This window comes from Pelophylax lessonae, assembly GCF_965119305.1.
Source record: "Pelophylax lessonae genome assembly, chromosome: 7".
Classification (NCBI taxonomy): domain Eukaryota; kingdom Metazoa; phylum Chordata; class Amphibia; order Anura; family Ranidae; genus Pelophylax; species Pelophylax lessonae.
In genome coordinates, this window is record NC_138774.1 from 276,575,855 (window position 1) to 276,597,637 (window position 21,783).

Genomic DNA, 21,783 nt, shown 5'->3' on the forward strand with positions numbered 1-21,783 from the left:
ACTTTTCCACTGCAAGTACCGGCTCGGCTCGGCTCGACTCGGCACTGCTTGGCCCATCTCGGCTCAGTTTGCTTTTCCACTGCGTGGTACGAGTCGGCACCTTTCGGCACTGTATAGGCTCTACTCGGCTCGGATTGCTTTTCCACTGTTGTAGTACTTAGTACTAAGTGGGTGGGATTATAACAATTCTCTGACCAATCAGTGGCTAGTAGTGACAAACAATCAATGCTGCATGCAAAGGATTGTGGGATATGGTATCGGTACGGCCTTCTTGGAACCCCAACCGTGGCGGTACTGTTTAAGTGAGCCGTACCGACGCCGTACCGTGTAGTGGAAAAGCGCCGCTGTACCAAACCGTACCGAACCGTTCTAACCTGTACCATGCAGTACCATGCAGTGGAAAAACGCCAAACCGAGCTGTACCATGCAGTGAAAAGCGCCTATAGACTCACATTTGGTGACTTAAAATAGGTTCAAAAGCGGTCCGGTGGTCTGTGGGGATGGCTAGTACATCCAGCGTCCATCTCTAGCGTCCATCTCCGGACGCTGGATCTACTACCCATCCCTGCAGACCAACGGACCGATTTTGAGCCTATTTTAAGTCACCAAATGGGAGTCTATGATTGATGTGTGCACAATCGTTTAATCAGTACAGTATGATGGTTGTGCCTCCTCCTTATTTAACCACTTACCGCAAAGTGACGTATATTTACGTCGGCAGACTTTGCGGTGTAATATCGGGATAATGCCTCTAGCTTGAGGCACCATCCCGGTACGGTGGTTTAGAGCCAACGGTCGGCTTTCCGTCGGTAATGACGGATGCGGTTCGTGGGGCCGCTCAATCGTTACCCGGGTGAGCGGGAGGGGACGCCCCCCCCCCCCTCCGTGACTTTGCCTGGGCCTCCCGTCCCGCCAGGAGACCCGAGCACCCAGCCCGCGCATTCGCCGGCTGGATGGAGTCCCGATCTAAGCCGGAAGCGGCTTCGATCGGGTCTCCGTTGACGTAGCCCGGAGGCGGCGTCCATGACGTCACTTCTGGGTTACTCTGCTGCAAAAGGCGGCAGATTTCAAAAACGGCTGTATAAAAAAATGCCGTTTTCGGCGTTTTGCATACATGAAAGAGTAGTGGAGGGGTCGATCCCTCCATAAAGAGTACCTGTCACTGCATATTGGTGTGACGGCAATAAAAGTGATCAGATTTATTTTTTTTAAAAACCTTTAATAAAGTTTAAAAAATAAATAAATAGTAAAAAAAAAAAAATGTTAGCAGCCCCCGTGACCGTTAGCTCGCACACGAAAAAAAAACGTATACGGAAGTCTAGCCGCAAATGAAATCGCTGTTCAAACCACACATGTGAGGTATCGCCGCGATCGCCAGAGCGTGAGCAATAATTATAAAAAAGAGATACACTCTAACTCTAAACTGGTAACTGTGAGATTTCTATTGACCGTAGCTTGTCACCATTCCGCAATTTTAAACCATAACATGTTGGGTATCTATTTACTCGGCGTGACATCATCTTTCACAATATATAAAAAAAATGGGCTAACTTTACTGTTTAGTATTTTTTAAATGCAGTGAAATGTGATTTTTTGTCATTTTTTCCCCCCAAAAAAAAGGCGTATTAAAGACCACTGCGCAAATACCCCGTGACAAAAAATATTGCAATGACCGCCATTTGATTCTCCAGAGTCTTTGCCTAAAAAAATATATATAATGTTTGGGGGTTCTAAGTAGTTTTCTAGGAAAAAAAATACTGATTTTAACTTGTGAACAAAAAGTGTCTGAAATAGGGCTGGGGCTTAAGTGGTTAATTCATACTGCTTCTGCAGTAATTGCTGCCAGCTTCCGGGTCCCATACCAAGCGGCTGCCAGGAGACCGCTATTCTGGCACAGCCACCATTCAGAGATCACTTTGCATTTTCTCAATGAATGCAAAGAGTGCTCTGATTGGATGAGATGGAGAGGTGGTGAAATCATGATAACTGTCAAAGTCTTTGAACAACCACGCAAAAGAACCCACAACATTGAGCATGCAGAAAAGTAAGGAACAAAGTGAACAACCAAACCATAAACATTTCCTTTTGTATAAGAAATGTCTGCACTGCTGAGAATAAAGCTAAATTTTAGATGTATCAGAAATAAAAAAATTGAAGCAATAACAGTTGTCTACAGCAGCACAAAAATGTACATTGAGCACACAAGCACAAGATTAGAAACATAAAAACTACCCAAAACAATCTCCCCCATCAGCGTAAGCTTCATAAAGTGGCTGCTAAAAGACTCAATAGGAATCCTGCGCTTGGGTTACCCAACGCACATAAAACACGGGCAAAAACATATCAAGAAGGAAGTTCTATATCCATGGCAATAGGATAAAAGTGCTGCATTAATAACATACACTATATTACCAAAAGTATTGGGACGAATGCCTTTACACACACATGAACTTTAATGGCATCCCAGTCTTAGTCCGTAGGGTTCAATATTGGGTTGGCCCACCCTTTCCAGCTATAACAGCTTCAACTCTTCTGGGAAGGCTGTCCACAAGGTTTAGGAGTGTGTCTATGGGAATATTTGACCATTCTTCCAGAAGCGCATTTGTGAAGTCAGGCACTGATGTTGGAGAGAGGGCCACGCTAATTTATTCCAAAGGTTTTTCTAATTTTTCAAATGCGCTTCTGGAAGAATGGTCAAACATTCCCATAGACACACTCCTAAACCTTGTGGACAGCCTTCCCAGAAGAAGCAAGGTCCATAAAGACATGGATGAGCGAGTTTGGGGTGGAGTAACTTGACTTTCCTGCACAGAGTCCTGACCTCAACCCGATAGAACACCTTTGGGATGATTTAGAGCAGAGACTGCGAGCCAGGTCTTTTGTCCAACATCAGTGCCTGACCTCACAAATGCGCTTCTGGAAGAATGGTCAAACATTTCCATAGACACACTCCTAAACCTTGTGGACAGCCTTCCCAGAAGAGTTGAAGCTGTTATAGCTGCAAAGGGTCGACCAACTCAATATTGAACCCTACGGACTAAGAACAGGATGCCATTAAAGTTTTTGGAATATTTCATGCTCCCAACTTTGTGGGAAGAGTTTGGGGATGGCCCCTTCCTGTTTCGACATGACTGCGCACCAGTGCACAAAGCAGGGTCCATAAAGACATGGATGAGCTTGACTGGCCTGCACAGAGTCCTGACCTCAACCCCATAGAAGACTTTTGGGATCAATTAGAGTGAAGACTGTGAGCCAGGTCGTCTTGTCCAACATCAGTGCCTGACCTCACAAATGCACTTCTGGAAGAATGGTCAAACATTCCCATAGACCAGTGATGGCGAACCCTGGCACCCCATTTGTTTTGGTACAAGAAATGGGCAATTTTGGGACTTTAAGTGAGACACTGGCGAGCACTGCTCAGTGTCTCCATCCCTGTATGTAGTCAATTGAAAAGCATTCCCATGATGCTCAACCACACTGCAGAAGCATCATGGGAAATGTAGTTCCAAAACATCTGGGGTGTCAAGGTTCCCCATCACTACCATAGACACACTCCTAAACCTTGTGGACAGCCTTCCCAGAAGAGTTGAAGCTGTTATAGCTGCAAAGGGTGGGCCAACTCAATATTGAACCCTACGGACTAAGACTGGGAAGCCATTAAAGTTCATGTGCGCGTAAAGGCAGGCGTCCCAATACTTTTGGTCAAATAGTGTATCAAGATCCAGCAGTCTCAGCATTATAACCTGTATGATCAAGAGATAGGCAGATGTAATCCAATATGGCGTTACTGATGGAATAGGAACTCCATGCAAATCAGGACTATCTATCTGTGCCCTTTGGTTCAAGTGACAGCCGCATCCCTTATTTCTTGCATGGACATGGGGGACAGAGAAAAATTTTCCCAGAGGGGGGGTCACAGAAATAAACCACATTTTTTAAATCTTTCCTCTCTATCCAAAAATATAATTTTAAAAAATTAGCCTTATGTATGAATTTGAAATCATTTCAACAATCAATCAATAAATCAATAAATAAACCGCCATCAAGATCCTCGCACTGATGGGACTTGGAAATAATGCATTTCTGGTACATACACAGAATCACTGGGGTGCCCCACTGTTCAGCATTAAACAAGCAAGGGGATAATTGTGAAGCTGGTTATAAAATTCATCAATATTTCAAAAAAGCAACTCCAAGCAACAAGAAAATCCCATCCATTAGGTGTTTATGCTATCCAGGAAACGCTACAGCTGTGGGAAAGTCAGGAAACACTCAGATGGGTGAGCAATAAACAATCCACACCTCAATCCAGATGTGTATCCATTAAATGTATTTTAAAAGATGACAGTATAAGCACCTAAAAGCAGTCTTTAGATTAGCTTCCCATATCCCCTGCACTTTAGGAAAAGACTTTGGAGACTGTCATATATATATATATATATATATATATATATATATATATACACACATATATATACATACATACATACATACATACATACATATATACATATATATATATACATATATATATACATATATACATATACATATATATATATACATATATATATATACATATATATATACATATATACATATACATATATATATATATAATTATATAGAAAACCATCTTTTTTTTTTTGATTTTCACCCCCCCCCCCGAATGCATTTTATTAAATTAAATTTGATAAAAATTAAAAATCCAATTTAAATAAAAAAAAATAAATCTGATTTTTAATTAAAAAAAAAAAAAAAATCAGAGCTTTTTATTCACCCTGGAAGCCACCTGGAGTGAAAAGGTCGGCACTGTGACCCGTCCAGGGTTCTTTTGCTGCAGAAAACAACAGATCCGGGCGGCTTCACTCCAAAAGCATCCAATTTCATTACAAATGTAAAAGCATCCAAAAATAATAAAAAGACACTGTGAGGGCAGAGAAGAAAGTCGGCATGAAACGCGTTGAATTTCCTCTTTGCCCTTAGTGCCTTTTTACCTTTTTTTGAATACTTTTACATCTGGAACAAAACTGGATGCTTTTGGAGTGAAGTTGTCCGGATCCTTTAGTTTTCTGCAGGAAAAGAACCCTGGTCGGGTCAGAGTGCCGACCTTTTCACTCCAGGTGGCTTCCAGGGTTAATAAAAAGTGCTGATTAAAAAAAAAAATCTGATTTGTTTTTCTTTATTTTAATCAGATTTTTTTTTTTTTTTTTTTATTAAATTTATTTTAGTAAAATGCTTTTGGGGTGAAAAACTATCTAAAGATAGTTTTCTATATAATTTATATATATATACACGTATATACATATACATATATATAAATAAGACAGTCTCTGAAGTCTTTTCCTGAAACAGGTCCAGGCGGCTTCCAGGGTGGATAAAAATCGATGATTTAAAAAAAAAAAAAAGTAAAAAAAATCAGATTTTTTTTTATTTTAATCAAATCTTTTGCTTTTGGAGTGAAGCCGCCCGGATACTTTAGGCTCCGTTCACATGTAGGCGTTTTGGGGTGTTTTTGGGGAGTTTTTCTGCTCTAGGATCAGCTCTCAAAACGCCCAACAAGACAAATCCTATTCATTTCAATGGCCCCTGTTCACATCTGAGCGTTTTGACGCTGTATACAAAACGCCCAACTCTCAAAAAAGTACATGAGCTTCTTTTTGGGCAGATTACAGGCGTTTTCCATTGGTATCTATTCAATCTAAAAACGCCTGCACAAAAAACGCCTGTAAATCGCGGTAAAAATCGTGGTAAAATCGCGGTAAAATCACGGTAAAAAACGCCCGAAAACGCTATGCTCAGGTGTGAATGTAGCCTTAGTTTTCTGCAGAAAAAGAACCCTGGTCGGGTCACGGCGCCGACCTTTACACTATAAAAGGTATATATGTATATATATATATATATATATATATATACAGTGCCTTGCGAAAGTATTCGGCCCCCTTGAACAGTGTTGCTTTTACGCCAAACATAACGTTTTGCATTGTTGCCAAAAAGTTTGATTTTGGTTTCATCTGAGCAGAGCACCTTCTTCCACATGTTTGGTGTCTCCCAGGTGGCTTGTGGCAAACTTAAAACGACACTTTTTATGGATATCTTTAAGAAATGGCTTTCTTCTTGCCACTCTTCCATAAAGGCCAGATTTGTGCAGTATACGACTGATTGTTGTCCTATGGACAGAGTCTCCCACCTCAGCTGTAGATCTCTGCAGTTCATCCAGAGTGATCATGGGCCTCTTGGCTGCATCTCTGATCAGTCTTCTCCTTGTATGAGCTGAAAGTTTAGAGGGACGGCCAGGTCTTCGTAGATTTGCAGTGGTCTGATACTCCTTCCATTTCAATATTATCGCTTGCCCAGTGCTCCTTGGGATGTTTAAAGCTTGGGAAATCTTTTTGTATCCAAATCTGGCTTTAAACTTCTCTACAACAGTATCTCGGACCTGCCTCGTGTGTTCCTTGTTCTTCATGATGCTCTCTGCGCTTTAAATGGACCTCTGAGACTATCACAGTGCAGGTGCATTTATACGGAGACTTGATTACACACAGGTGGATTCTATTTATCATTAGTCATTTAGGTCAACATTGGATCATTCAGAGATCCTCACTGAACTTCTGGAGAGAGTTTGCTGCACTGAAAGTAAAGGGGCTGAATAATTTTGCACGCCCAATTTTTCAGTTTTTTATTTGTTAACAAAGTTTAAAATATCCAATAAATTTCGTTCCACTTCATGATTGTGTCCCACTTGTTGTTGATTCTTCACAAAAAATTACTTTATGTTTGAAGCCTGAAATGTGGCAAAAGGTTGCAAAGTGCAATACTTGGCAAGGCACTGTATGTATATAAGACAGTCTCTGAAGTATTTTCCCGAAACTGATCCAGGCGGCTTCAAGGGTGGATAAAAATCTATGATTTTTTTAAAAAAAAAAAAAGTTTTAAAAAAATCAAATTTTTTTTTTAATTTAAACATTTTGTTTTTATTTTTGCAGCGGCTGTTAGCGGGCATCCACTCACCTGCTGCCGCCACGTCCCTCACCTTATTGTGTCACTGCCGCAACACCAGCCGTCCGTGATTAAGACTGTCGGTGAGTCAACAGCAGGTCAGAGGAGGAGCCTCTGTGGGACAGAGATGACTGTTGCTCTTTCAAAATTATGATTTAAACCAAGCCTTTTCACGAGTGCTATAAATCATGATTTAAATTGTGATTGTGGGGCTGCATATTTTCATTTTTTGGCACATATACAGTATGCTTTTCAACTGGAATTAGGAAAAGCCAGCACGTATTTTCATTCTTGCAAACATCTTTTCTCTCCTTAAATAGGCTCTGCCTGACCCAACATGGCTGCTAGAGTCACAAGGAGCAGCAGCATCCAGTTGGATTGATTCCCCAGTGACTCAGGAAATCATAGAGGAACCATGTTCCTCTTGACTTCTCCAACTGCAGTACCGCTGAGGAATAGCGCTACCACTGCCACTACCACAGCTGCCACTACCACAGCTATACCAACATGAGAACCAGAAGCTTCTAGTCTTCCCCTACATACAGTCAGTTTCAAGGCTGACTTCAAGAGTTCCTCTGACAGCCTCACTTCTGCTTCTTCTGGCCACTCAACCAGAACAACTGTCCAGAACCAGCTGAGATGCTCAACATGCCCCCTTGGCTGAATGGGCAAAGTAGAGGTTCATTAAAAAGGACTTGTAAGGGTCCAACAGGATTTCGTTGTTTAATCAAAGTAAGGCACAGCATGGAGAGGAACAGTAATCAGCAATGCTCCTAATGTGTATTCAACACAGACACAACATTAAAAAAAAAAAAATTACCGATTTCCTCTCCTGTTTTATCTCCTGGACGAAACGTATAAGCTCTGTCATAATCTGTGATGACATGTTTTCAGAGATGACCTCATGCTGTCCGGCATAGTCACTCATTTCATTCAGTGTGTTCTGGAAGGCTTTGCATGATGTATATCTGCAATATAAACACACAATAGAAAACAATGTGATCAAAAAGAAGTTTCTATAGAACAGCCTTTCTACCTTTTTAAAACATGGAGGAACCCTTGAAATAACCTTTAGGTCCCAGGGAACCCCTGCTAAAAAAGGCCCCCTTACATTGGTGGTTAGTGAAGAAATTCCCCTTTACATCTGTGGTCATTGTTAGACAACCTTACATTGGTGATCAATGGGTGTTGTGCCCTCTTACGCTGGTGGTTACTGAAGAAGTTTCCTCTTAAATGAGTGGCTCAGTAGAAGGACCCACTTACATTAGTTGTCATTGGCAGATTGGCAACTTTAAACTTGTGGTCAATGGGAGAAGGGCTCAATTGGCTTATATTGGTGATCAATGGGTGTGGTGCCCTCTTACATTGGTGGTCAGTGGAGAAGTTCCTCTTACTTCAGTAGCCCAGTAGAAGGACCCAGTTACATTAGTTGTCATTGGCAGATTGGCCACTTTAACCACTTTACCACCGGAGGATTTTGCTGTCTTACGTCTGGGCCACTTTTTGCGATTCGGCACTGTGCGACTTTAACTGACAAATGCGCGGTCATGCGACACCGTACCCAAACAAAATTTACGTCCTTTTTTTCCCACAGAGCTTTCTTTTGGTGGTATTTGATCACCTGTGCAATTTTTACTTTTTGCGCTATAAACAAAAAAAAAGCGTTTATTTTGAAAAAATAACAATATTTTTAACATTTTTTTATATGAAATTCCCCCCAAAAAAAATGTAAAAATCAAATTTCTTTTAACATTTTTGGCCAATTTGTTTTATGCTACATATGTTTGCTAAAAAAAATCACAATAAGCATATTTTGATTGGTTTGCGCAAAAGTTATTGCGTTTACTAACAAAGGGAAAGATTTCTGCCATTTTTGGTGTTTTTTTTTTAACGCGTAATGGCGGCGATCTGCGATTTTTTTTTTTGCGGGACTGCGACATTGCGGCGGACACATCGGACCCTTGACTGACATTTTTGACACTTTTGGGGGTACCAGTGACATTACTATATATATGCACTGTTACTGTAAAAATGACACTGGCAGGGAAGGGGGTTAATTTTATTGGAGAGGGAGGGGTTAATGTATGCCTGGTGCTTACTAACGTGTGTGGGGGAAGGTGACTGTGTGACACAGGGACAGAACGAGGGTTCAACTATGCTGAACCCTGCAATCTGACCCTGCCTGTCACTTAGGAGATCCGTCCGCTTGTGTTTACACAGGCGGGCGGATCTCCACACTCGATTCCCCGACGATCAGGGAAGAGCAGCGGCGATCGCCGCTGCTCCTCCCCTGGCCCGACTACCGCTGTGACTGAATACAGCGGGAGCGCGCCGCCGAGAAAGGGGAGTGTCTGGCGACGTAGGTCTACATCGTTACACGATAACTAACCACTTTGCCGCAGTAGGCTCAACATGAGCAGACGGCAAGTGGTTAAACTTGTGGTCAATGGGAGAAGGGCCCAACTGGCCTACATTGGTGATCAATGGGTGTGGTGCCCTCTTACACTGGTGGTTAGTGGAGAAGTTTCCTCTTACATCAGTGGCCCAGGAGAAGGACCCACTTACGCTAGTTGTCATTGGCAGATTGGCCACTTTAAACGTGTGGTCAATGGGAGAAGGGCTCAATTGGCTTATATTGGTGATCAATGGGTATGGCGCCCTCTTACATTGGTGGTTAGTAGAGAAGTTTCCTGTTACATCAGTAGCCCAGTAGAAGGACCCACTTATAATAGTTGTCATTGGCAGATTGGCCACTTTAAACTTGTGGTCAATGGGAGAAGGGCTCAACTGGCCTACATTGGTGATCAATGGGTGTGGTGCCCTCTTACACTGGTGGTCAGTGGAGAAGTTTCCTCTTACATCAGTAGCCCAGTAGAAGGACCCACTTACATTAGTTGTCATTGGCAGATTGGTCACTTTAAACTTGTGGTCAATGGGAGAAAGGCTGCTATGGCTTATATTGGTGATCAATGGGTATGGCGCCCTCTTACATTGGTGGTCAGTGGAGAAGTCTTCTCTTACATCAGTAGCCCAGTAGAAGGACACAGTTACATTAGTTGTCATTGGCAGATTGGCCACTTTAAACTTGTGGTCAATGGGAGAAGGGTCCAACTGGCTTACATTGGCGATCAATGGGTGTGGTGCCCTATTACATTGGTTGGCAGTGGTGAAGTTTCCTCTTACATTGGTAGCCCAACAGAAGGACCCTCTTGCATTGGTTGTCCTTAGGAGAATGGCCCCTTCAAACTGGTGGTTAGTAGGAGATGGGCTTCATTGGCTTACACTGATGATTAATTGGTGCAGTGCCCTCTTACACTGGTGGTCAATGGTTAAGTTTCCTCTTACATTGGTAACCCAAGAGAAGGACCCTTTTGCATGTGCTGTCATTGGGAGAATAGCCACTTTAAACTAGTGGTCGGTGGGAGAAGGGCTGCTATGGCTTACATTGGGGATCAATGGGTGTGGTGCCCTCTTACACTGGTGGTTAGTGGAGAAGTTTCCTCTTACATCAGTAGCCCAGTAGAAGGACCCAGTTACATTAGTTGTCATCGGCAGATTGGCCACTTTAAATTTGTGGTCAATGGGAGCAGGGCTCAATTGGCCTATATTGGTGATCAATGGGTGTGGTGCCCTCTTAAATTGGTGGGCAGTGGAGAAGTTTCCTCTTACATCAGTAGCCCAGTAGAAGGACCCACTTACATTAGTTGTCATTGGCAGATTGGTAACATTTAACTTGTGGTCAATGAGAGAGGGGCTCAATTGGCTTCCATTGGTGATCAATGGGCGTAGTGCCCTCTTACACTGGTGGGCAGTGGAGAAGTTTCCTCTTACATCAGTAGCCCAGTAGAAGGACCCACTTACATTAGTTGTCATTGGCAGATTGGCCACTTTAAACTTGTGGTCAATGGGAGAAGGGCCCAACTGGCCTACATTGGTGATCAATGGGTGCAATGCCTCTCTTACACTGGGGAGCAGTGGAGAAGTTTCCTCTTACACTGGTAACCCAAGAGCAGGACCCTTTTGCATTGGATGTCATTGAGAGAATGGCCGCTTTAAACTGGTGGTCAGTGGTATTAGTGCTCCATCACATTAGTGGTAGTTGGAAAGAACGCTCCTCTTGTAGATATGTAAAATTAATATTGGTGTCCGTGGTTACTTATCTGAGAGTCAGACCTTGCTGAAAGCTCAAGGAACCTCTAGCAACCTCTGGAGGAACCCCAGGGTTCAACAAAACTCTAGTAAGCAAGTCTGCTCTAGTAGGTTCTGGAGGCACAACTGCTTAGATTAGAGTATATTCCTTCAACAAAGTTGTCTCATTTTCTGGAACAGAGAGAATTGTTAATATGCGAATGAGTCAGAGGATCGAGGCATCCAGAATATTGTTTATCTGTGCCCACCCTGTTATAAGGTTACTGGGAGTCATTGAAAGCTATGCAGTGCAGGTCCCCACCCATAGATCTTCATAACCGACACATAAAGGACTCAAATATCTTATTGGTTAATGGGAACACTATTTGTTTCATTCCTCATTCAGAAGTATGACACACACGGGTCCCAGATATTAATACTTTCACATGTGCCTTGCTGTTTTACATACAGATAGATGATATTGCTGCTGTTATGTTCCCAGTTTACATGCAAACAGTACTCAGAAGAGTTCTTCTTTGAAGCCCTGTGCACAATGCATAGCCTATCCACAAATTATCCTTTGTAATTATTGGTGGTCACGTAACTGCAGAAGTTCTCTCCAAATTCAGCACAGGGTCAGGCTGGGGGAGAACTGAAGCTGTTGTATCTCCCAGCTAAGATACACCATCACTCAATCATAGGAATTAACGCAAAGCCAACAGGGAACGTTGGGCCTTGAAGACTAAAGGAGAGCAACCTTGACAGTGCGGTTTGAAAAAATAGAATTTTTGTAAGAACTTACCGTAAAATTATTTTCTTTGAGTCCTCTGACAGTCGCCGCCCACTCATATAGTCTGCACTTCTGGGTATTGGTCTTATCCACAGGAGTAAGCTAGGCATAAGATTTTGTTAGAAAACATTCACAAAACCTTTGTATAGACACACCTACAGGGGGCTGTCCCTCTGGTCCAATACCCCCCTGCTAGCAGCATTCCCAAATCAGTTTGGTAGCAAGCAGTATAGAGATCCATGAACCCCAAAAGAGGGGCGGGGGCGGCGACTGTCAGAGGACTCAGAGAAAAGAATTTTACGGTAAGTTCTTACAAAAATTATATTTTCTCTTACGTCCTCTGACAGTCGCCGCCCACTCATACAGTCTTCACTACTGGGATGTCCCAAAGCAGTGTAGATGTGAGGGGTGGGAAAACGCAACCGTCAAAAAGGCAACGCAGCACCCAGGTCAGAGAAAAGAACCTTATCTGAACCAGAAAGGTAAAATACTGGGTAACAGGAAAGCTCAACAGGAGCGAACAAACTGATTTGGGAAAGCTGCTAGCTGGGGGTATTGGACCAGAGGGACAGCCCCCTGTAGGTGTGTCTATACAAAGATTTTGTGAATGTTTACTAACAAAATCTTATGCCTAGCTTACTCCTGTGGATAAGACCAATACCCAGAAGTGCAGACTGTATGAGTGGGCGGCGACTGTCAGAGGACTCAGAGAAAAGTGGCCGGCCATGGATGCCAGCTGTCAGAATACACTAGTCGGCATGGCAGATTCCTCCATCTAAGTTGCAGATGGGGAAATCAATGAACTCTCTCGGTAAGCCCATGGGCCTGAAGAGAAGTTTGAACATGTATGGCCAGCTTTAGTCAGGGTCAATATAATAGCTGATCTAGCCCAGACCTAGTAGCTACACTATCAATCTCTACATTGTGTACATTAACACAGTCAGAGAAAACAAGCACGCAAATTCAAAAGGTACAAAAACGTACACGCTGACATAATAACCTCAACATTTTTGATCACTGAAATTACATTATACTTTTACTTTAAAAAATTAGGCTCCACCCATTTGAACAGGGCTCATAGGCTGTGGCAACAGGTTAAAGAGACCCTGTCGCCAGACTTTTAATTTCAACAAAAATCTTCCTATAAGATTATACAGTATCTCACAAGAGTACACCCCTCAAATTCTTGTAAATATTTTATTATATCTTTTCATGTGACAACACTGAAGAAATGACACTTTGCTACAATGTAAAGTAGTGAGTGTACAGCTTGTATAACAGTGTAAATTTACTGTCCCTTCAAAATAACTCAACACACAGCCATTAATGTCTAAACCACTGGTAACAAAAGTGAGCACATCCCTAAGTGAAAATGTCCAGATTGGGCCCAAAGTGTCAACCAAAGTGGCCACCATTATTTTCCAGCACTGCCTTAACCCTCTTGGGAATGGAGTTCACCAGAGCTTCACAGATACTACTGGAGTCCTCTTCCACTTCTCCATGACGACATCATGGAGCTGGAGAATGTTAGAGACCTTGCGCTCCTCCAACTTCCGTTTGAGGATGCCCCACAGATGTTCAATAGGGTTTAGGTCTGGAGACATGCTTGGCCAGTCCATCACCTTTACCCTCAGCTTCTTTAGCAAGGCAGTGGTCATCTTGGAGGTGTGTTTGGGGTCGTTATCATGTTTGAATACTGCCCTGCTGCCCAGTCTCCGAAGGGAGGGGATCATGCTCTGCTTCAGTCACAGTACATGTTGGCATTCATGGTTCCCTCAATGAACTGTAGCTCCCCAGTGGCGGCAGCACTCATGCAGCCCCAGACCATGACACTCCCACCACCATGCTTGACTGTAGTCAAGACACACTTGTCTTTGTACTCCTCACCTGGTTGCCACCACACACGCTTGACACCATCTGAACCAAATAAGTTTATCTTGGTCTCATCAGACCACAGGACATGGTTCCAGTATTCCATGTCCTTAGTCTGCTTGTCTTCAGCAAACGGTTTGCGGGCTTTCTTGTGCATCATCTTTAGAAGAGGCTTCCTTCTGGGAAGACAGCCATGCAGACCAATTTGATGCAGTGTGCGGCGTATGGTCTGAGCACTGACAGGCTGACCCCCCACCCCTTTAACCTCTGCAGCAATGCTGGCAACACTCATATGTCTATTTCCCAAAGACAACCTCTGGATATGACGCTGAGCACGTGCACTCAACTTCTTTGGTGGACCATGGCGAGGCCTGTTCTGAGTGAACTTCCAGTAACCAGTATGAGGGAGTGAGAGCGATAACACCAAATTTAACACACCTGCTCCCCATTCACCCCTGAGTCCTTGTAACACTAACGAGTCACATGACACCAGGGAGGGAAAATGGCTAATTGGGCCCAATTTGGACATTGTCACTTAGGGGTGTACTCACTTTTGTTGCCAGCAGTTTAGACATTAATGGCTGTGTGTTGAGTTATTTTGAGGGGACAGCAAATTTACACTGTTATACAAGCAAAGTGTCATTTCTTCAGTGTTGTCACATGAAAAAATATAATAAAATATTTACAAAAATGTGAGGAGCGTACTCACTTTTGAGTGATATTGTGACTTTAATGACCAGGCCATTTTTTGCGTTTCATCACTGCGTTAACTTAATGGACAATTGCGCACGTTGTTCCCAAAAAAAATTATGTTCCTTTTTCCCTAGAAATAGAGCTTTCTTTTGGTGGTAATCAATCATCTGTGCGAATTTTATTTTTTTTGCGCTATAAACAAAAAAAGCAACAATTCCGAAAAAAAAAACAATATTTTTCACTTTTTGCTATATAACATTCCCAATAAAAAATGTAAAAAATTTTTCATCATTTTAGGCCAATTTATATTTTGCTACATATTTTTGGTAAAAAAAATCCCAATAAATGTGAGGGGTGTACTCACTTTTGTGAGATACTGTATATATAGTTATTGCATTTTATCAGGGATGCGCAAATCATATCGCCTGATGCCCGGGACATGCATTTTCGGGTGCCGGGAAGGTGGTTTTTAATTACATTTAGCTCTGCTATGGGTAAGCAGCAGGGTTTACTTTTTTTTCATCTGGAATATGCAGTTCAGTTTTGGGCACCAGTTCCCAAAAAGGATATCAGGGAACTGGAGAAAGTGCAGAGAAGGGCAACCAAACTGATAAGAGGCATGGAGGAGCTCAGCTACAAGAAAACATTAGAGAAACTGAGGGGGCTTAAGGTGGAATATTATTAACATGTATAAATACATAAGGGGTTCATATAGTGAACTTGGTGTTGAGTTGTTCACTTTAAGGCCATCCTAGAGGACAAGGGGGGCACTCTTTACGTCTAGAGGAAAACCGATTTAGTCTCCAAAATTAAAAAGGTTTCTTCACAGTAAGAGCTGTGAAAATGTGGAATAGACTTCCTCCAGAGGTGGTTCTGGCCAGCTCACTAGATTGCTTTAAAAAAACCTGGATTCTCTCCTAGGTGTAAATAATATAACTGGGTACTAATATTTATAGGTAAAGCTGATCCAGGGAATATCCGATTGCCTCTGGGGGGATCAGGAAGGATTTTTTTCCCCTGCTGGAGCAAATTGGATCATGGGTATATGGGATTGTATAATTGGGTTTTCTTTACTGTTTTTTTGTTTTTTATTGGTTGAGCCAGATAGACTTGTGTCTATTTTCAACCTGACTATGTAAGCAATAACAAAATAGCAAGGTATAACTTGCAGTGTTGATCTAAGAAGTGAAAGAAAAGAGTGAAGAAGTTCCAGGAATAAATGTGGAGGTACAGAGAGTCCTTTGGGATTATCTCACCAAAAAATGACATTTTTGTTGCAGGGGATGCCCAAAATCTGACTTGCATCTTATGCTGGCCATACACTAGACTAAAATTCATTCAAACTCATTTTCGAAAAATGAACACTCGACTGTGAGAGCAAACGTTCGTGCCATCATGTAATGACCGACAGGGCTGCTGATAGGGGGGACCACCAGTCCTCCTGTAGGGGTCCGGGCACATAGGGGGGCCCCAAAAGCACGAGGAAATGATGAGATCGGCCAGGGCGGAATTACAGAAGAAAGCCCTGTCCGGCTCTCAGCAGCAGCTAAAAGCCAGTTTCCCCCCCTTCTGCCAGCTTTCAGCTGCTTCAGGGAGAGACACAGACACAGGGCATCCTTCCTGTAATTGCTTCTCCGACACCGATCCCCCTCCCTGTTCTACCTGCTTCTAATCCATCCCCCCCTCCCTGTGCCTCCCTTTCAATGTACCACCCCCCCCTCCCAGAGCGCTGCAGGATTCCCTGTCCTGTAAAAAAAATACATTCTAAAAAAAAAAAAAATAATTAAACATTGTAATAAATAATTTAAAAAAATTGTAAAATAAGATAATTGTAAACATTTTTAACATTTTTAAAAAATTATATATTTTTTTATGTAAAAAAAAACAATTAAAAATTAAAAAGGGCTAATTCACACAGGTTCTCTGTTATGTTTGTGTCCGCTAATAATGATAATTGTGTATTTTTTGGTGAAAATTTTGTCTTGATATGTATTCGGAGGGGCCCTGCCAAGTAGGTTGTACGGGGCCCTGTGATTTCAAACAGCAGCCCTGATGACCAATGACTCGTTCAAATGATATAAATTAATCGTTTTTTTTTGTTCGTTAGTTCGGCAGAAAATTTCCAAACTTGTCTTTCGTTTTTTTCGGCTCAAAAACGTCACAACTGATTACCGATTCGTGCCAGTTCACTGGCCGAAAAACGAAAGAACTATCCTACTGACTGAATTTCGGACGATTTTTCGGCTAGTTTATGGCCAGCACTAGTGCAGACTTTTGGGAAAATCAGTAAGGCAATCAGGAAATCACATTTCGTGTGTGCAGGACTTCTCCAGGCAGCCATATTGCATTGCATTTTACAATCGCTCCCAGCTGAGAGAGAAGAACGGTCAGCTATTGGAAACACAGCTGACCGTTCTTCTCCCTGGAATGATCACAGAGCGCCTGTGATCCTTCTATATAGGATCACAGGTCTCTGTGATCATTCCAAAAGCCATGCCACCCACAGTTAGAAAACACTCCACAAGGCTTACATTTAACCCTTTGATCCCCCACTGTGTTAACCCCTTCCCTGCCAGTCATTATTACAGTAACAGTGCATATTTTTAGCACTGATTACTGTAGTAATGTCACTGGTCCCCCCCTTAAAGTGTCAAAAAAGTCAGTTAGGTGTCCGATCTATCCGCCGCAATGTCGCAGTCCCGCTAAAAATCGCAGATCGCCACCATTACTATTAAAAAAAAATGAAAAAAAAAAACAATAAAAATGACAAATATCTTTCCCCTAGTTTGTTAACGCGAAAACTTTTGCGCACACCAATCAAAATACACTTATGGCAATTTTTTTTTTTTTTTTACCAAAGTTATGTAACAGAATACAAATTGGCCTAAATTTATGAAAAAATTTGATTTAAAATTTTTTTTTTTGAGAATGTTATATAGCAGAAAGTAAAAAATATTGTTATTTTTTTCAGAATTGTCACAATTTTTTTTGTTTATAGCGCAAAAATTAAAAATCGCACAGGTGATCAAATACCACCAAAAGAAAGCTCTAAATATATGCCATATTTTTTTAGATGCGATAACATTTCTGCAAATCAATATACACTTATATGTAGAATAATATATAATATATGTAGCAGAATACATATTGGCCTTAAAGCGGAGTTCCACCCTAAAAAAAAAAAACTTTTCCCCGTGCGCTAGCTTACACAAACCTGAAAAAGAATTGGATAATTAATTATTTTTTTGTTACACTTACCTTGTTTTTAATGAAAATATACTCGCCTTCCCTCCTCTGTGGCCGAGGCCCGCGCCGTCACTTCCTCCTTTGTATTGACTCCTGGGATCTGAACGTCATCAATCCCAGGAATCAATGCGCCTGCACCGGCCCCGCTCGTCACTTCCGGTGCAGGCGCGGCATTCCCTGCTAAACAGCTTCTGGGCATGCCCAGAAGCTGTGCAGTGGATGACGCGCCTGCACCGGAACTGACGAGCGTGGCCGGTGCAGTGCATTGTGGGACTCCAACGTCGCCGAAGAGGACGCTCCGGCTTCAGCTGCCCACACCTGAGATGGCAGCGCTGGAGAAGACATTTTCAAGGTAAGTATTTCTTCTAAAAGGTAAGTGAACCCGGGGACAGTTCAGAGGCTATCGTTGCTTAAATGCACTAGCCCTGACTGTCCCGGGGGGATTTTTAGCTAAAAAAAAAATTCTCGGGTGGAACTCCGTTTTAAATGATGAAAAAATTAGATTTTTTTTTTTTTTATTGGACGTGTTTTATAGCAAGTAAAAAATATTGTTTTATTTATTTATTTATTTTAAATTGTTGCTCTTTTTTGGTTGAGGCCCCTTTCACACAGGCGGACTGTTCAGATCCACCTGTCCGTTTTTCAGGTGGATCTGAACGGCCCCCCCCCCATGCATCCCTATGGGGCATCGGATGTCAGCGAAGACATGTCCACTGACATCCGATCCGATAAGTCAAATCTGGATGGATGAAAACCCTATTTTCCATCCGTCCAGCGGATGGGATTGGATCGGATGAGAATGGACAGGTGGTCCGTTCCCATCCGATTCCCCCATAGGGCTCTTTCACACGGGCGTTCCGTATGTCTGTTTTTCATCCCATCCGTTTGCGGATGAAAAACGGACATAATGTATCTCTATGTAAATACGGATGTCATCGGATGATCATCCTCTGACATCCGTTTTTTGTCAGTTCAGTTCAGTTTTTTTTGAACGGAGGAGAACCCTATTTTTTCTTCCTTTCAAAAAACGGAACGGAAGCAAAAACAGATGTCAGTGGTGTCATCCGCAGACATCCGTATTTACATAGACATGCATTATGTCAGTTTTTCATCCGCAAACGGATGGGATGAAAAACGGACATACGGACCGGATGACACAAGTGTCATCCGTGTCCGTTACAAAAAAAAAAAAAAAAAGGACCTGATCGGGCAAAAAAAAAGGAACGCCCGTGTGAAAGAGCCCATAGAGAAAACCGGGATCTGACACATCCACTGTGTGCGGAGAACAGCTGCCATCCGCCTGCTCAGCGGGGGATCGGCGGATCGATCCCCCGCTGAGAAAAACGGAGTCCGGCAGACGGACTCATGTGTGAATGGGGCCTTATAGCGCAAAAAATAAAAAACGGCACAGGTGATAAAATACCACCAAAAGAAAACTATTTCTGGGAAAAAAAGGACATCAATTTTATTTGGGTACAGCGTCACACGACCGCGCAATTTTCTGTTAAAATAACGCAGTGCCGAATTGCAAAAAAAAAGGCCTGGTCATTAAGAGGGGGCAAATCCTTCCAGTCCAGAAGTGGTTAATAACATTCAATTACAATATGACTTGTGTAGCGATTGTATACGCCAAATTATTTTTTATTTGCTATTTTTCCCACAAACCTTTGATAAATGCTTACCTAGCATTAAGTGAAAATAAAAACTGCTGTGCTACAACCCATAGCAACCAATCAGAACCCAGCTGATCGGCATACTCCACGATGCTGAAACATGATTTGTGATTGGCTGTTTTGGAGTACTCTACAATGCTGCACTGTTAAATACATAAATCATGTAGATCAAATGTTGCATACAATAGAGGAAGTTTTTAGTAGATAACCAGAAAAGTCAGACATCAGCATCCTTTGAATTCTTGTGCGCTTTGTCGACTGCACCCTGCACAGAGAAGACTGACGTGTGACCCCATAGCCGCTCCCCACCCTTCCAAAAGAAAACGTGACACTCACTTTGACTCTTCCTCTTCTTTGGAGTTCTTCTTTGTCTGGTACTTTTTTGAAAGATTCCTACAACAACAAAAAAAACAAAGGCGGCTATTGTTAATTTTCATGAACTTTCATCTGCAAAAAAAAAAATGATTTCAACATCTTAAGGGTTTCCCACTTCTGCAAACTCAAAACAAATGATTTTATCACATCGCAGCAACCAACAGCACAGAGAAGCCAGCCGTGGATCGGTTTATTCATTCTGATTGGACGGCCAAAACTAAATACTTGGTTACCACCACAGGTTACTACATCAGTCTTCACAATCATTAACCACTTCTGGAGCGGGCCTTTTTCTGACACTTCTTGTTTACCAGTTAAAATCTGTATTTTTTGCTAGAAAATTACTTAGAACCCCCCAAACATATATTTTTAGCAGAGACCCTAGAGAATAAAATGGAGATCGCTGCAATATTTTTTATCACACCGTATTTGCGCAGCGGTATTACAAACACAATTTTTTGGGGGAAAAAATACTCTTTTTTGAATTAAAAAATAAGAAAACAGTAAAGTTAGCCCAATGTTTTCTATAATGTGAAAGATAATGTTACACCGAGTAAATAGATACCCAACATCCCATGCTTCAAAATTGCGCACGCTCGTGGAATGGTAATTAAAAATCCCCATAGGCGACATTTTAAACATTTCTACAGGTTACCAGTTTAGAGTGATAGAGTTGGTCTAGGGCTAGAAACATAGAAACATAGAATGTGTCGGCAGATAAGAACCATTTGGCCCATCTAGTCTGCCCAATATATCTGAATCCTTATGAATAGTCCCTGGCCCTAACAATCGCGGCGATACCTCACATGTGTGGTTTGAACACCGTTTACATATGTGGGCGTGACTTGCGTATGCGTTCCCTTCTGCGTGTGAGCTAACAGGGACGGGGCACTTTCATTCTTTTCCTATTTATTTTATCTTTTATTTTTACATTGTTTTTTTTTTTTTTTATCACTTTTATTCCTATTACAAGGCATGTAAACATCCCTTGTAATAGAAATAAGCAGAACAGGACCTCTTTAATGTGAGATCTGGGGGTCAAAAAGACCTCACATCTCACATCTACACTAAAAAGCAAAAAAAAAAAAAAAGTAATTTTTTTTTTCACGATGAAAAAAAAAGGGGCTCTTTAAATCCGTTGCTAAAAAGTGATGTATGACGTCGCTCCGGTCCTCCAAGGCCATAGAGTCGAGTGAGGGCCATCTTGCCCTCACTCGACTTCCTGCCTAATGGGAACAGCAGACCGGGCCATTTTCCGTGCTACGGTAAGCCGGAAAAACGACCGGGAGGCGGCGGGAGAGGGGGGGAACCTCTCCCACTGCCAATAAAGGTGATCCCACTAAAAAACAAGGGTGGGCTCGGGGCGCAGAGCACTGCACCCCGAGCCCACCCAGTTGTGTGACAATTCGCTATTGTCACACGGATCCTTCTCCTGGCTAATCAGGAACGGGTCCTGAGACCCGTTTCCCAATTGGCCGAAAGGAGAACCCATGCCATTGAGCATGGAGGAAGAGGGAGGAGAGGCAGAAGACTGAGGGGGAAGAAGCCAAAGCCGCTTGCTGCTGCACATGTCCAGATGTCCAGGTGTCCGGGGGGGGGGGGGCACGGTAAAATCGCAGAAAATTTGCAGTAAAATCGCTTACAGCACGTTGCTAAAAAAACCTTATTTTCGGACGAAATTTCGGTGCATTGCTATTTTTATATTTGGAGTTTCGTTTTGAATAAAGGGTGATAGCAGGCACTTCCGAGTACTGGATGTCTTTTAGCAGGGACAGCTGATTGTTCGCATCCTGTCATTCCCCGTGAGAGATCTGGCTGAGAATTGCCATGCTGTAACCCAATAAAGCAGATTAGGTTAAATGCATTACGGAAATGCTGAAAACATGGCCTGTTCTGGATATACAGTGAATCCGGAAAGTATTCACAGCGCTTCACTTTTTCCACATTTTGTTATGTTACAGCCTTATTCCAAAATGGATTACATTCATTATTTTTCTCAACATTCTA

The 21,783-nt window shown here is 42.4% G+C and overlaps 1 protein-coding gene across 16 annotated transcripts in view; it reads right to left on the bottom strand.

The window, feature by feature from the left end:
- FNBP1 (formin binding protein 1) overlaps positions 1-21,783 on the bottom strand; it is a gene marked incomplete at its 3' end in the record, with an annotated part of 375,759 nt that overhangs the window by 228,860 nt on the left and 125,116 nt on the right. For all 16 annotated transcript variants that reach the window (XM_082263065.1, XM_082263071.1, XM_082263068.1 and 13 more), the window contains exons 3-4: positions 19,738-19,794; positions 7,820-7,967 (exon numbers count right to left, since the gene is read on the bottom strand). In XM_082263065.1, coding sequence (XP_082119191.1) covers positions 7,820-7,967; positions 19,738-19,794 — 205 coding nt within the window. The remainder of the gene's footprint in view (positions 1-7,819; positions 7,968-19,737; positions 19,795-21,783) is intronic.